At 37.2% G+C, this 15187-nt stretch overlaps 1 protein-coding gene across 5 annotated transcripts in view; it reads left to right on the top strand.

The window, feature by feature from the left end:
- The first annotated feature begins 3109 nt into the window (after positions 1–3109).
- LOC132132398 (HMG box transcription factor BBX-like) overlaps positions 3110–15187 on the top strand; it is a 29852-nt gene continuing 17774 nt past the window's right edge. For 3 of the 5 annotated variants that reach the window (XM_059544764.1, XM_059544763.1, XM_059544761.1), the window contains exons 1-4: positions 4415–5251; positions 9130–9211; positions 13092–13263; positions 14834–15091. In XM_059544764.1, coding sequence (XP_059400747.1) covers positions 13105–13263; positions 14834–15091 — 417 coding nt within the window. In that variant the 5' untranslated portion in view covers positions 4415–5251; positions 9130–9211; positions 13092–13104. Of the gene's footprint in view, positions 3266–4413; positions 5252–9129; positions 9212–13091; positions 13264–14833; positions 15092–15187 lie in introns of those variants that run through there. The other 2 variants (XM_059544762.1, XM_059544765.1) reach the window with 2 other exon arrangements.

The raw sequence follows: 15187 nt of genomic DNA, 5'->3' as shown, positions 1-15187 counted from the left end.
ATTAACAATAGATGATTTATTATAATAATAATAATGGGAAAATATGAAAATATAATATTTTAATAAAAAATATTGTTAATAATAATAGTCACCATCATCACTTTCATTATTTAATTAATTTATAGATAAACATGGTAGGATCTATTGATAATTTAATTTATGCATGCATGCATGCACTCTCATTGTTCATAGTTTATACTGTTGTAGTTTTGTCCACCAGACAATCATTGTATCAAGAATTTGATTTAAAGAAATGGCCTCATACTTGATGTATTTCAATTTGACTTTACAGCAAATCTACAGATTAGCAGGGTTTTCAAATATAAGCTCTACATTTGATTCCCCCAAAATAATCCTTAATATATGCGGTTACAGTATTGCTGTGGTGTGTAATATAAATCCTCAGTAATAGGGTCAAATGTGAGATGTTAGAAACTGAATGCAGGGGCAGTATACCTGCCAGCTTGAGTGAGCGTATGCTTTGAAGATGGTTTGATTGCAGTCAATTTTGCTGCTCTCTGCTGTTTCAAGCAGGAAGATTTGTCTTTATACAGAAAGAGCACATAGGTGTAGTTTTAGAAAATTCATTTTGAAACAGTGAACAGATTGTGTGGAACTCTGCCATGAACTTCAGTTGTAGGTATTTGGTGGAACCACTCCAATAGATATTAATATTTGAAGTGTTTTATATTTATTATGTGATGTTTATTGCTGTTACAATCTCTGTATATTATTTATATAATATTATTTTGGATTGTAGAGAAATTGCAGAAAGTGTGTCTGTTGAACTACAATCAAAGCCAATACGTACGTGAGCTTCATGTTTAAAATAAATTATTTATGGCTTCCACAAATAAAACATTAATGTAGAATACATGTAACAGAAAGCCTATCTTGCTACATGCACTCTTTTTCTCACAAGTGAATTGCTGAGTTTTCAATGACCTTTCCATGACCATTAGGATTTTTAAAGAACATTTTCATTTAGATTGATATGTTAATGAATCATTCTGACCTTTCTTTGAACTGCTTTGACTGATTCATACAAAATAATCATAAGAATGATTCAGCTAACAATTATTACTCTCAACAAGTAATATTTTGCTAAGTAAATGTTTTACAGCATGAAATGTATATTCAATACACAAAACACAATTTTAAAATTCACTAATTTCCGAGACTGTGGAAACCATGTGCATGGGGAAGTTTAGAATAGGTCAAGAAATACACAAATTAATTTTGCAGTACTGATACAGCGGTGATTCTATAATGATGATTATAACATTACATTTGTATTACTCATCTAATGCAGCATTTAAATAATTTTAAGCCTTGAACAACGGGATATAAATCAAACAAGTGCAAAGGAGCTGTTTATAAAAGACTATGCAAATCTGAATCCCTTCGGATCTATTATCACCCAGGACAATGAAAAACGGGCTGCTGAAGGGTTAATAAAGACCACCAAAGCAAACACCTTGATTTATTTCTGAGCCACTTCCTTTGAAAGCAATAATCTGATCAGTCATTAATGTGATTTTCCTCAACTCACTTGCTCTCTTTCAGTCTCTCAGCGGCACGGTTAAACAAAACGACTATCAACACATACTGTTTTAATGTGATTAAGATGAAACATCAAAATACAATTGATTTGATTTCACTTTTGTGGGAACTGAATGTCTAATCAAACTTATCTGACCGGGAGGTAAATGATTGGCCCAATAGATTCACTCACTGAGGCTGATTCTTTTGGGTTGACTGGTACAGTAGTTTTGTTTAGTCAGTCCAAATAAAAAAGCAGTAGTTAATAATCATTTACTTGCATACAGAATGTCACGTTTCACATTCGTGTGGTTGTTTTGCTGCGTAACTCAGAAAAGTATGATAAACACATAGCCTAAGTGACAAAGTATATGAGTGATGCAGGCATTCAAAATCAGTTCACATTCGTCACTAGACCTAAACATTATTAAACATGACATAAATTGTAATCATTGTCCATCAGAGAAAATGGCAATAATCTTTGAAAATAAAAGTGAAACTAAATAAATAATGTAATAAATTTGTCCAATTAATTGTTTTTATTAATTATCTATTAGAAGTGGCTACACATACTGTATTTTGCCAAATTTATAACCTTCTGGGGGGGGGGGTTATTTGCTGGTCTTGATAAATATGGTCTCCCAGTTCAGCCAAGCTGGTGCTCACCTAGTTATGCTGATTTACACCAGCTAGACTTGTAGAAAAGTGCTCAAAACCAGTTTAAAACCAAAAAGGAGACTGGGCAGACTAGTTTGATCAGCCTAGGTGAAAAGACGAAGACCAGCAGTTTAGGCTAGGTTTTTTTTTTTCAGGGACAGGGTTACATTTCGAATTACACTAAAGTTTGACCGAAAAGTATGAACTTAACATAAAAAGCATCGTGTCACTCAGGTAGGCTATTATAGCGCCTCTGTTGACCCTTCTCTTCCTCTTCCTCTTCCTCCTCATCATCATTCATCAGTATCACCGTCATAAAGAATCATGAATACAAATAGCTTGTTTTATTATAGCTCGTATGTGACCAAAGTGATATGTGAAAGTGATGCGATGTCTAATGTCCACTCTCATGTTAGCACGTAGAGCCATCGCACGAAAACTCTAAAAGAGGGCACGAGACAGGAAAACGGTGCACCAGTGAGAGAACGAAGCTGTGACACGAATGATCACACACATGGCTTTATATCGTGTTTTAACCATAATGAGCTTTCAACAGTCGTATGGAATGAGTGAATAAACGGCAAACACATCAATGTTGTTTACTAATGTGTGTTCGCACTCGGTGTCTGTTTAGAGTGTGTTGGGATTGTTCCGAAGCGTATGTCACTCGCACTCTTTTCTCGACGGCGTCCCTATATCGATAAACTCACACCTCCTGTTGATCTAATGAATTATAGTGCACACTTCTTCTGTAATTACTGTATGTTTTGCGTGTTTTATGAATGTCTGGGACATTACGAAGATGTGGTTTTAATCTCTCTATCTCGGAACCGTGCCGAAATGTTTCGCGCAGTCTGAGTGGCTGTCTCGGGCTGTCACTCAAGCGTGCGGCCAATCACAACTGTCCTTACATGAAAACTATATTTTCACTCACTGCATGTACAGTAGACTGTATGTTGCAAAATAACACACACAAAATTATTAAAGTGAACAGAGAAAGACACCATCGAAGAGGTGGGAGAGGTGGACAACGGTCGTCTTAAGTCACTTTGGGGGCCTGTTGCAGGTAAGTGGCGACGCACATGGACTGTAGACTTTATTTTACCAGCGCGACGCCGATCTGACACTAATATACAACATCCAGGAAGCTCTATAGATAGTGGATCTGTGATCAGAAAAGCATTCCCAGCATGGTGGTGTCGTCCTTTAGAAGTAGGTGCTTGTAAATCAATTAAATGCAGCGCAAAAGTTAAGGCAGAATGGTTCGACTTAAATCCTGATGATAAATCCGGTTTAAAATGAATAGTGTGTTTTCAAACAAGGTGACTGATCTAAGCTGCTTGTACATCTTCATACCAGCTATCCGTCGTTCATACCACTTTAAGATGGTCAGACAGATTTTTACAACATTTCTAGTCTAGTCTAAGATAATTAGACCAACAGCAAGAAAGATACAGTCAGTTGGACTGTTTACATCTGCATCTGTTTACAACATTGCTAGCTGGTCTAAGTTGGTCAATAAACTGTTGATCCAGCAAAAAACAGCTACCGGCTGGCCATATGAGTTGGTCAAGCAGTTTTTTTGGAACCATCAACCAGCTAATTATGAAAATGATAATATGACATGTATAGTCAAGTCTGTCCACATTCTCCACAACAGCTCCACACTGCACAAATTAACTAGCAGCAGTAACTGTTTTATAGCTGATGATCAATCTTATACGAGCAACAAACCAGCTATAAGTCATTCTTATCAGCTAAAGGCGGTCAAGCAGGTTTTTGCAATACGCTAACTCATTTCTAGCTAGTCCAAGATGGACATTAAGCTGGTAGACCAGCAACAGCTTCCAGTTGGTCATGTGTGGTGGTTTTTGGAACCATATTACTGGGAAACCAGCTAATTATAATAATGATGATACAGTCAAGTCAGTCCGAAACAGCAACAAACTGTGTACAAACTAACTAGATGTGTTTTTGAGCATGATAGCCAGTTTCTAGCTGCTATAAGATCGTAATTGAACTCTTTAACCAGCAACAAACAAGCTACCAGCTGACCAGCTGGTAATGTGAGGTTGTTTTTTAGAACCTGATTACTGGTCAACCAGCTAATTATGATAATGATTATATAATCAAGTCAGTCAAAAATATCCAATAACTGTGCACAAACTAAATACCTGCTGAAAAAACCCCCCCGGCTAAAACCAGCCTAAGGTGGCTGGCTGATCTCATCTGGTTTAAGGAACATGGTTTCTAGTTTCTAGCTGATATACTGTAAGATATTCATTAAGCTCTTGAACGAACAAGAAACCAGTGACCGGCTGGTCATGTGAGGTGGTCAAGCTGGTTTTTGGAGCATGATGACTGGTCAACCAGCTAGTGTTGACGATGAGATGATAACAGTCAGTCCAGAACAGCCACAAACTGCACGAAGTAGATGTGTTTTGGAGCAAGATTCTAGTGAGGTTTCTGTATCTTTCCTGATCTGTGATGGTCGTAAACCAGGAGAAAACCACCTACCAGCCAGTCATAAGGTGGTCGAGCTTATTTCTGGTCGACCAGCTAGAACGCAGCTAACATGTTATAAAACACTGATAAATCACATGTATCATATTAGACTAAATTTTCCAACTGGACACCGCTTGGATGATGTTGATGATGTGACACGGTAGGCCAGTGAGTCCAGCGCTGTGATCATCCACACACTGTGCACACGGGCTTCAGAACAGCAGTCAGTGGGAACACTTGAACGCACGGAGGGGGAGGAGGGCTGCGAGAGAAAACAAGCCGAGAAAATTGTTCGTCTGAAACGAAAGTACCATCATCTAAGTGCCATTTGGGCCCAACCGTTATTCGTTTTCGGAGTGATCGGAGCGATTGTGATGTAGTTTTGTCGACTTCATGCTGCGGTGTTGCTCCTTTCCAAGCATCCGGTAAAAATAATATAAGTGTCTGTGGGGCTACTGTACGGACGGCCAGTGCAGAACTGTTCTGATGTGTCAATAAGTTTGAGGCTGGAATGAGAAGGCCCTGGCGTTTCGACCGGATTTCAGGGGTAAGTTTGCGTTCACAGATGCCGCGATGACTGAAAACTTAAAGACATATTTTTGTGTGCGAACAGCCCCGAGTTCCGATTGATCGGGAGCTCGCGCTTAGACAGTGCGAAATTCGTGCCAGTTTGTTGTGTTTCGGCATAAACAACTTTGGCGTTCGGCGTGTTTGACACCTGCTCTCACCGAACATCAGGGTTTCTTTGAAATCCACGACGATTTAACATGTACGACCGACCGTGCGATTATTGCATATGGGTCTGCTAATGACACGTTCAGGCGAGCTAGAGCAATCGCGCATCACAGGGGCTAGCAGGCTAGCCAGCTACTTTTATTCTATCTTACTAAACGGAGCGAGAAACCCGAGCACAAAACCTTCTCATCTGAAAAGTCTGCCCCGAAAACCCCTAGTTTAAGTAATGAAAGCTCGTGGAGGGGGATCTGTCTCTGAAAATGCCCTGGCGGAGTTTGACAGGAGTGAGATTTATACTTCCATCTTCCCCAAAGCAAGATGGACTCTCGGCTGTCTGTCTTGTCAGAGACCAGTTCGACATTTTGCACCGAGATGCAAACCCAGCACAGTTCAAATAAAGGGTCAAATGAGTTTTGAAATGAGCCCGATGGCTTAAATAATCGGAGGGTATCGTCATCATGGTGCTTTGTGGAGTTCTTGTTTCGGTGATCGAGAGTTCTGCAAAGACACACACACACTCACGGAGAGAGCACCGCTCTCCGGCTGTACCTGAAAACTAAACGCTGCCTGCAATACTGTATATACCGTCCATCCACTCGACGAAAACTGTGTCGGATGTGCTTTATAAAGCCCTACGTGATCGAGCCGAATTATGGCAAGCCCCTTTAACAGTTGTTACAGCTTGCATCTTTATTAATATTACAAAGGTCGTATGTTTAAATTCACAAGTAACTGTTCATTAAATGCATATGCCAATAACATGGTGTTCACCCTGCCAAAGATCTACAGTGGAAGAGCAACAGGAAGTCAATCAATCAACATGAGCGTTGATGACCATTGGTGATGGGAAAAGTTAAGAGCTTAATTTTATGCAAAGGAGCAGCTTTGCAATGCACTGACTACCAGTAGGAGTTTGGAGTAGGACCACCGACTGGAAACCAACAGTAGCCTACAGCAACTCGGTGACCTTCAGCGATTCAAGCGCTCTCAGTGTCAATGACCTTTCACTACTATGTGATCATATTCAGCGACTCATCAAAGTTGAAAAAAAACAAACAAAATGAAACAATAGCGACATAACTTTTCTTCCGTAATGTAATGTACATCGCAAAAGAAAAATGGATGGATGGGGAGTTGGTTTTAGGGCTTTCACTTTTGTGAAAAAATCTTTTTCGATTTTTAAGACATAAGTGTTCATTGAATCGATTGTAAAATCGATTTTCCATGTCTAAAAAAAGACATTTCCGTTTTCAACCCCAAATAACGGACGAACCCAAAGATTTTGCTAGAAACGCACAAGTCAGTAATATTTCTTATTTATTTGCATGAAGTTTCGTGCAGTATAACAAACAGCAACAGTGCAACATTCTCGAAAAAAAATATATGCAGAGTGGACTGCTGCCATAACATAAATGAAAAACATAAATGGAAAACATTACTGCAGGCTTCAACCCGGCTGCATTTATGATTTAGGCAATTCAAAAATCTCCACATTTATTTTAAATAATGATTCAATCCATTTCAAACAACTGTTCAAAAATGAAACTTTAAATGTACTTACTTGAAGTTGAGAACAGGCCATGTGTGTTTTTTATTGAACGTAACCGACAACTGGGCTAGGCGGCACTAGGCAGGCATAATGAAATGCGCGAAAAGGCTAGACCCATTACAAACTATTGGACAGGTAACGTTAAACAAATCGATCAACATTTTCGAGGGTCCAGAGCAGAGTGTTTTTTATTCACTAGGCTATATGTCCAGCTGTTGAGAAGACGCGCTCCGACCGCACTGATGTCCCAGGGACAACTATTTCATTGCCAGCTGCGCAAGGTGGGGGTATTTCGTACTGCCAATCTTCTACCACGAAAGCGGGTCGCTGTCAGCTGGCAATGGTGGCTCCATTTCATAACTCATCATGACGTTGTCCTCCATTTTCTTTGAAAACAGTAGATGCAGCGATTGAAACCATGAAACTATAGGTGTGTAAAATTGCTGGCTATTTTCTGTCTTGCTTTCACAAGGCCTACTCCACTTTCGGAATTCTTTATATTTCTGCTTCTTTGTGAGTTTTGTTACACCTATAATTTGTTTAATTCTTTTTAAAATTAATAGTGTGCATATTTGGTTAAAATCGATTCGAACGAAAAAGTGACAGCCCTAGTTTGTTTATTCCATCGGTAGTTTATTGTATTTTGAGATGTGGTTGTTGCGCTCGAACGTGGAGACAGAAGAACATAAGCTTGCAGGGGTGGGTTTAAGCGGACTAAATGATTGGAGAAATCCAAAATATGTCTCCGGAGAGAAATATACCGTTTTGATGAACAATCCAGTTATGGTATTTTAATTGAACATTACGAGGTCAGAAATGTGGATATGAATTGTTTACAATAAGATCTATAACATGCATCTAGAAAGAGTGAATTTTAATTTCATGCCGGCTTCAATTTAATGTCTCGTTAGCTAGTGTGCATCTGCAAGATGGGTGCCAGTTAATCTTTAAAGACAGCTAATTTCAGTTGTTTCTGACCCCAGGGATGATTTAAGGATTAACTTAAAAACGTGTTGTATGACAATTAATTGTGTGGTTGGGCCCATATAGCCTTCCGTTTGTGGTCTTGGCACAGATTGCTGCACTGCTGTATGTTGATGCACAGAATTACTTTAAATAACATTTTAGCAGTAGTGACGTTCATTACAATGTAAGATCAACCAGAACTAAGAATGGCTACTAACAACCAACCAGTACATCGACTTATGGAATGCAGCTACAAAGTTGCTACTTTATTAATTAGAAGTCAAATATTATTATTCATTAGATACTAGTAATTATTCCAATTAGCTACTGCAAGTATTTTCGACTAAATGTTATGGGAATTTTGGTTCAGATATCAGCTATTTGTTTCTGACTTGTATATATTCACACTAATTATATATTCAAGCTTAACTAGTAATTATTAAGTAAGTTGTTTGTTAAATAGTAGCTACTTGTACCTGTTAGATAGTAGTAGCATCTATTAATACAAGTATTTTTTAACAAGTGGCTAAATTATAGATACTAGTGATTGTTGGAATTTAAAGAAGTTAAATTGTTAAATTGAAAAAGATACTTCTAGTCACTATTGGACCATTTACTAAATTAAATTTTAAATTCATGCATTTAGCAGATGCTTTTATCCAAAGCGACTTACAGTGCATTCAGGCTATCAATTTTTACATATCATGTGTTCCCGGGGAATCGAACCCCCAACCTTGCGCTTGGCAGCGCAGTGATCTACCAGTTGAGCTACAGGAACACTACTACATTTACTAGTAATCTGAAAACTGATATCCATTTACTTTATTGCTGCAAGTCATTGTGAGCGTCATTTTTGTACTAGTAACATAGAAAAATAAGTATTAGTAAATAATACACCTTCTAACGAATAAATATTACAACAGCTTGCCATAGCTAAAGTAGTTTAATGTATTCAGTGTATACTGTGAGCTATGTCATAACTTTATGCTTCATCAACAAACCGGAGGTCCCACCTTAGTTTGAAGCTGGAGCGGTGCACATATGCACTAATCCACAGTTAAAATGTCACTGACCGATGAAGTCGGACTTGGGGCAGCATTATGTTGTTCATTTGGCTTTGCTTTAGACGATTTATTCCTGTACTGAGGGCACAGTGTTTTTGTTTCACTTTTTAGGTCATCTTCATCGCATGATACAGCCTGACTGACAGATCCATCCTCATCTTTCAAATACCGTATTTCCATATTCTGTGGCTCTGTAAGTACGCCTTCACTTCATGCCATGTGTTTTTCCCCTTCATCAGTTGTTATATCTATTAAATTCACAGACTAATTGGGATCTGATGCCTTAACATCACGGATCAAACACTCATTACATCACAGATTTTAAGCTCGTGTCTGTACATAATCACCTGTTTATTGAGTTGTGCTCAATCCGAGATAGAACACATATTCATTCTTCAACCTGTTAGCAAGCAAAGAGCCAGTTTGTTCAAACATGTTCTACTTTCCTGAATGACTGCATTAATAACAAACTGTACTTTTGATCATCATATAATGGCATATTACATTATGCCATAGCATGTTATTACTTTAACCCTTCTATTGTAATTTGTAAAGAATAGACTGTAAATATCACAGTTTTTGGTATTGGAGCCAAACTCGATGACATTGTCATGGATATCTAAAACAGAAAAAAGCAACTTTTTTGATTTTAATCTATTTGTTTTTATAAAAAAAATAGCTGTAACTATAAAAAGTGTGCTATCTGATATTTTTGACTTGTATTTCAAAAATAGTTACAACTTTTTGGCCTTTCAGTATGTCCGTTTAAATTGTAATGAAAAACCAAAATTGTAGCTTTAAGTTGTATACGGTTTAATTTCTAATATCAAAATGAATATGGAAATTGTTATAAAATTTGAGATGCCAAAAGTGAATGAATTTAACCAGCATATAAAAAGTTCTTAGACAAATTGTAATACTCCTCAAGTTTTCTAAGATTTAAATAGAAGAATATAACAATGATTTTTTTCTCTATCATCATATACTTAAAAACCAGAAAAAATATTTTTCTTAATTAATGGGTCTTCAGATCCAAGTTTTTTTTATTATTATTTTTATAATAGTTTGATAATGCAAACCTCTAAGTTCACTATTGATATTTACATATGAATACCAAAACTGCTGTAGTTTTCTTAGCCTTTCTTCAATATTAATAACCTTTCAGTCTTTATCAACTCTTGTAGGTTTTCATTGCATTCATCAAAAGTGCATCAATAAAGTTGTATTATTTCTGCTAGTAAAACCTGAATACTGATTCAGGTAAAGCAGCCTGTCAAATACAGACGTTGCAATGAGGAACTTTGACTCACTTCTGCTGTGTAAAAGTCCCATTATACATTCATGATCAAATAAAATGCCATAATGTAAAGATAGATCCGAAATCTATCTTTACATTATGGCATTTTATTTGATCATGAATGTATACCTTTATGACAGGGATAGGCAACTCCGGTCCTGGAGGGCCACTATCCTGCAGAGTTTAGCTCCAACCCTAATTAAACACCTGAACAAGGCAATCAGTGTTTTCGGGATTACTAGATAGATACAGGCAGGTGAGTTTTTATGAGGGCTGAAGCTAAACTCTGCAGGATAGTGGCCCTCCAGGACCGGAGCTTTCCCTGCTCTATGAGTTAAAATATCAGTTAAAAATACAAATATTAGCATAGATTTCATAGCTTTAAACAGATTTCTTGGACATGTAACTTTTTTTTAACTGCAAACCGGTTGCAAGTCTGTGTCTTGGTTCAATGATGTTTTGAACTAGTGTTTCATTCAAATTTGGGAAAATTAGATATAATTTGTTCATGAAAGTTGTCCCTGCATGACAAGTGCCCGAGAGAACACAAGATCGGAAGATCAGAGGATGCATTCAAACATAAAACATATGGGAAGGCTCTTTATTGTAATGTCAACATTTTCAGTTTAATTTCATCATGTTACCTGAACTGAAAACAAATCATTCACTTTTCACACAGATTTCCTTTGACAGTAATAATGACTTTCATTGTAAACACGATTTCTGCTTAGTTTTTTTTATGTACCGACATTCAAGCCAAAATGTTTTTCTGTGGTAATTAACAGCATTCTACTACTGCATTCCTTTAATAGTGATATTAATCTATATTTACATTCTCACAACCAAGACTCACAGTATATTTTGGTTGACTATGTATGGGATTTTTCCTTTAAATTGATGGCACAATATTTCCCATGTGAAATCATATATATATATATATATATATATATATATATATATATATATATATATATATATAATCCCCATTTGATAATGTAAGGTCCTGTAATGTCTGTTTTATAGCACTTTATCAGGCCACATGAGCAATCACTAAGAAAGGCTATTGCCACTCAGGCTGAACACCCATTAGTGCATGTAGTGACTGGCCGTAAAGAGAGAACTGCTGTCCTGCAAGACTTCTATCAACATTTACTCGTCTTCATGTTGTTCCAAACCCACAAGATTTTCTATAGACCAGAAAAGTTGATGAATGTCCTGAACTACTTTGTTACTGATTGCTTTCGTTGTATGGAAAAGAGCAGCATGAACATCCTCAAAACATCTCCTTTTGTGTGCCAAAGAGGAAAAATGGATTGAAATGACATGACATGAAAACATTTGCTAAATGAATAGATGTAAATGTACATAAAAGTGAGTAAATGATTGAGAACAATGCATTTACTGTTAAAAATAAGTTAGCAACCTAAAAAATGTATTATGTTAACGTTTACAGTTTTTTTTTTTCACTTTCATTTTGTTTTGTTTTTCAGAAGATAAATAATCAGTTACAGCTATCTTATTCTATTGACTCTCATTTTTACTCACAAATAGTTTTGTGAGTGTTAACCTTTCCTCCTTGCCATATTATACTTCCAGGAAATGTATACTCTCACGTTTAGCTTAATTAATTTTTGTTTAATCGGTTGTTTCTATTACAGTGATAATATAAAAGCCAGTTATTTAATTAATCAACATATATCCATACAGAGCTTTTTTTCTATATGCTTAACAGAATAAATGTAACTTTTACATTTAAATATATAGCTGCTTTTAAATTAAATAATTGTTTGGATCCATGGCATGAAAAAGCATCAAAACCTCTCGGTTAGAGGATATTTACCTCTATTGTAACCTGCTTTTTTTTGACTTCTCACATGAGCAACGATGAATGAATGTGCGAGACCTTATCTCTTTTCAGCATTTGTTCATAACAGTCCTGTAACCAAATTAACAGCAAGAGGGCAGCAGATACCAGCTATGAACAACATTTCAGAAGATGTCTGCTGCTAATGCAATGCATGGATACATAGTACTCCCAAATTCAGAGAAATTCCTGTGTGCAATTGAAAACTGAACACATGATAATTGAGACACGCGAGTTAGGAATCATTCTATGTTAAGTTTCATGGTGACGCGAGTGTCATTGTGTGTGTGTGTGTGTGTCTTCCTCTTCCTGTTTGTGTGCACGCATGTGAGATGTGTGTTCTGGTCCTATTGGAGAGGAGAGAGCTGGTGCATGTGAAGGTCACATGTACAGTAGAGCTGCACCGGTGCTGCAGACGCAGAAGAACAGTGCTGAGATAGACAGGGAACCCTGTGTCCGCTCTCCCTCAGTGAACACTGCGCCACACTGCACTCGACAGCGTGCCTGTTTTCCTTGAACTACCACTGCGCACTGGAAGAGACTGCACGTCGAATATGCTGTGAATTAAGGCTCCTTGTCCACACTGATGCGGTTATTACATAATTTATGACCCCATCCAAAAAATACAATAATATAGTGTGAGCTTTTCTTATATTCCTCTGATACCCGAAAAATTATATTTGCAGTCTCCTCAGAATGCTCTTCTCTCTCTCTCTCTCTCTCTCTCTCTCTCTCTCTCTCTCTCTCTCTCTCTCTCTCTCTCTTGTTGTAATCAATTGTACATTTCACCTTTAAATTAACACCAGGCAATGTAATTATCATTGTTATGGCCTCTTCCTGTCATTTGGTCTATTATGTGTCGTTAACGAGCATTAAGGGCCATGTTTAACCTCTGAAGTTTGCCCTCATCAGGGTCAGCAGCAATATGAAGGGCGGAGGTGGAGGGAAAGAACCTCCGGTGGAGGGAGAAGTCAGCGGAAAGCGACCCAAACGCAAGTGTCTGCAGTGGCACCCGCTGCTGGCCAAGAAAGCTCCAGACTTCTCAGAGGAAGAGGAGGAGGAGGATGAAGAGGAGCTGGAGAAGGTGAATGATTTAGTGCATTAACGCTAGTGTTTCGCTCATTACAGCAGCTGCTCCTCAAAGACTTGACTACATGAGGTTAAAATGGGAGTTTTATGGCTTGTACAGTTCATGTGTGTTTGTGCTGAGGTCATCTGTATGCGGGCGTACTTCTAAACACTGACAAATGAGTTTTTAGGAGATTTAAACCTTTGACTTTTTCAGTCATTTACAATACAGTTCGAAAGTTTGAGGTCGGACGTTTCTCTTATTCTTACCAAGACTGCATTAATTTGATCAAAATACAGTAAATCATAGTCATATTTTGAAAAGTTAAATATAATAGTTAAATATTGAAATATAATATATTACATAGAAATCTTTTGTATCATATTAGAAATGTCCGTACTGTTACTTTTGATCAGTTTATTTAATTTTTGATCAACTTTTGGATGGTAATGTATATTGAGGGCTGTATAGTATTTGTCCAATAAAATTCTCTTTATAATTAGAATAATCAATATTAAAATAATAATAGCATGTAGCAAATCAGGGTTCATTTCAGTAGTATTATTTTAGCTAAAAAAAAAGACTATTAAAATAGACCTTCCCTTCCACCAATGTTGTTTCAGTTTCAGAAATTCGTCAGTACAGCAATAAACAAATCATCTTCATATGGTCCTTAACGTTGCATCATTATTGAATCATTGTCAGGTTCAGATTTGTAAAATATACAAATGTATAGTTTTTTGGGGATGTTTTGCATCAGTTTTCTTCCATCTCTGCAAGAAAGTATAAAGAAAGTTACATTAAATCAAAATGCGTTCTTGTGGTATTTTAATCGAAGATACCTATATTTGAAAACCAACAGTAGCAAGAGAAAACCAACAATAGAAACAGCATAATGTCTTCTCTGAGTCATGGGTATGGAATAATTTACCAGAAGCTAATGTCTTGCATTTTGGTCAATTATTTTTATGTAGAGGAAGGACAAAAATCTAACTAACTTTGTAATTTCCTTGTGGTTCATATTTTTCAGTGTTGAATGTTTAATGCAAGGTTTCCCAGATTTCCATTTGTGGCTTAAATAAGGGTGTTCATAAGATGATAAAAATCTAATAATTAAATAAATCACAAATATATTCAATTTAAAAAAAAAGAAATCATTTTAATAGTAAAACACAGCTAACAAATCCCTGGGCTATTTTAAAGGGATCCATGTTTAGTTTTATTTTAATATTGTACTGTGGTGAAATATTGCAGCAAAAAATGTATGAATAGGCCTTGCTTTTGTCTTAAGAGTCTGAAATGTTTGCATGCGTTTTTTCATATTCAACATCCTTGCCTATCAAAATGCATGCTACGGATGCAAAAACGCAGAAAATCGAACCGATCTAAAAACAAATTATGACGGATGAAAGTTTCGGAGGCAGTGTGTAAACATGATTGACACAACATGAGGTCGTATTTGTCTTTCAACGTGCGGATATTTCTTACTGTGCAAAGACCTTTAGTGTAGATTTGTCCACTGCTGCTGTTGAATTTGACCAGGTCTCTGTATGTCTCTTTCCACTTTTTTCACTTTTCTCCCCAGGAGCCAGTGTTATGTGCAGAGAGTGGAGCACAGGAGGGAGAGTGTGGCGGAATGGAAGATGACAGTGAGGAATACTCCTCTGAACAACGGGCTCGCCGGCCCATGAACGCCTTTCTGCTGTTCTGCAAACGACATCGTTCGCTGGTCCGACAGGAGCATCCGCGACTAGACAACCGAGGAGCCACTAAGATCCTGGCGGACTGGTGGGCCGTACTGGACCCCAAAGAAAAACAAAAATACACAGACATGGCCAAGGAGGTAAAAAACAATCTAAGTGAGGCAGACCACACACAAACAAAAAATCTTGTTTTTTTTTTGTGGTGACCGTGATTAAATATGATAGCTACCATAAAA

Source organism: Carassius carassius, chromosome 49 (assembly GCF_963082965.1).
Source record: "Carassius carassius chromosome 49, fCarCar2.1, whole genome shotgun sequence".
In the NCBI taxonomy this organism is placed as follows: domain Eukaryota; kingdom Metazoa; phylum Chordata; class Actinopteri; order Cypriniformes; family Cyprinidae; genus Carassius; species Carassius carassius.
The sequence above is the reverse complement of the archived record's forward strand: the minus strand, read 5'-3'. Positions and strand labels throughout refer to the sequence as shown.